The sequence below is a fragment of the Nestor notabilis genome, unplaced genomic scaffold (genome assembly GCF_000696875.1).
Source record: "Nestor notabilis isolate BGI_N333 unplaced genomic scaffold, ASM69687v1 scaffold19582, whole genome shotgun sequence".
NCBI lineage: Eukaryota > Metazoa > Chordata > Aves > Psittaciformes > Psittacidae > Nestor > Nestor notabilis.
In genome coordinates, this window is record NW_009918933.1 from 1 (window position 1) to 576 (window position 576).

Genomic DNA, 576 nt, shown 5'->3' on the forward strand with positions numbered 1-576 from the left:
TGCCCCGACACCTCCTGAATCCACCAACCCCTTCGAGGAGGATGAGGAGGAGGAAGAGCCCTCTGCTGAGGAGGAGGTGGTCGACCTCTCACTTGAGTGGATTCAGGAGCTGCCTGAGGACCTGGACGTCTGCATTGCTCAGAGGGACTTCGAGGGGGCAGTGGACCTCTTGGATAAACTCAACGAGTACCTGGGGGACAAGCCTGTGAGCCAGCCCGTGAAGGAGCTGCGGGTCAAGGTGGATGAGCGGGTCCGGCAGCTTACAGACGTGCTGGTGTTCGAGCTGTCTCCAGACCGCTCTCTGCGGGGAGGGCCACGGGCCACCCGCCGAGCCGTGTCCCAGCTCATTCGCTTGGGCCAGTCCACCAAGGCGTGTGAGCTCTTCCTGAAGAACCGGGCGGCCGCAGTGCAGACGGCCATCCGGCAGCTGCGCATCGAGGGCGCCACACTGCTCTACATCCACAAGCTCTGCCACGTCTTCTTCACCAGCCTTCTGGAGACAGCAAGAGAGTTTGAGACGGACTTCGCAGGCAACAACGGCTGGGATTCGGCGTTCGTGGGCTGGGCCCGCTCTTC

The 576-nt window shown here is 62.7% G+C and overlaps 1 protein-coding gene across 1 annotated transcript in view; it reads left to right on the forward strand.

Annotated features, from left to right (window-relative positions):
- Positions 1-4: 4 nt before the first annotated feature.
- EXOC8 (exocyst complex component 8) overlaps positions 5-576 on the forward strand; it is a gene marked incomplete at its 5' end in the record, with an annotated part of 2,142 nt that continues 1,570 nt past the window's right edge. The window contains one exon of the mRNA XM_010009990.1: positions 5-576. This exon is cut by the window's right edge and continues 103 nt beyond it. Within this exon, the coding sequence (XP_010008292.1) occupies positions 5-576 (572 nt within the window).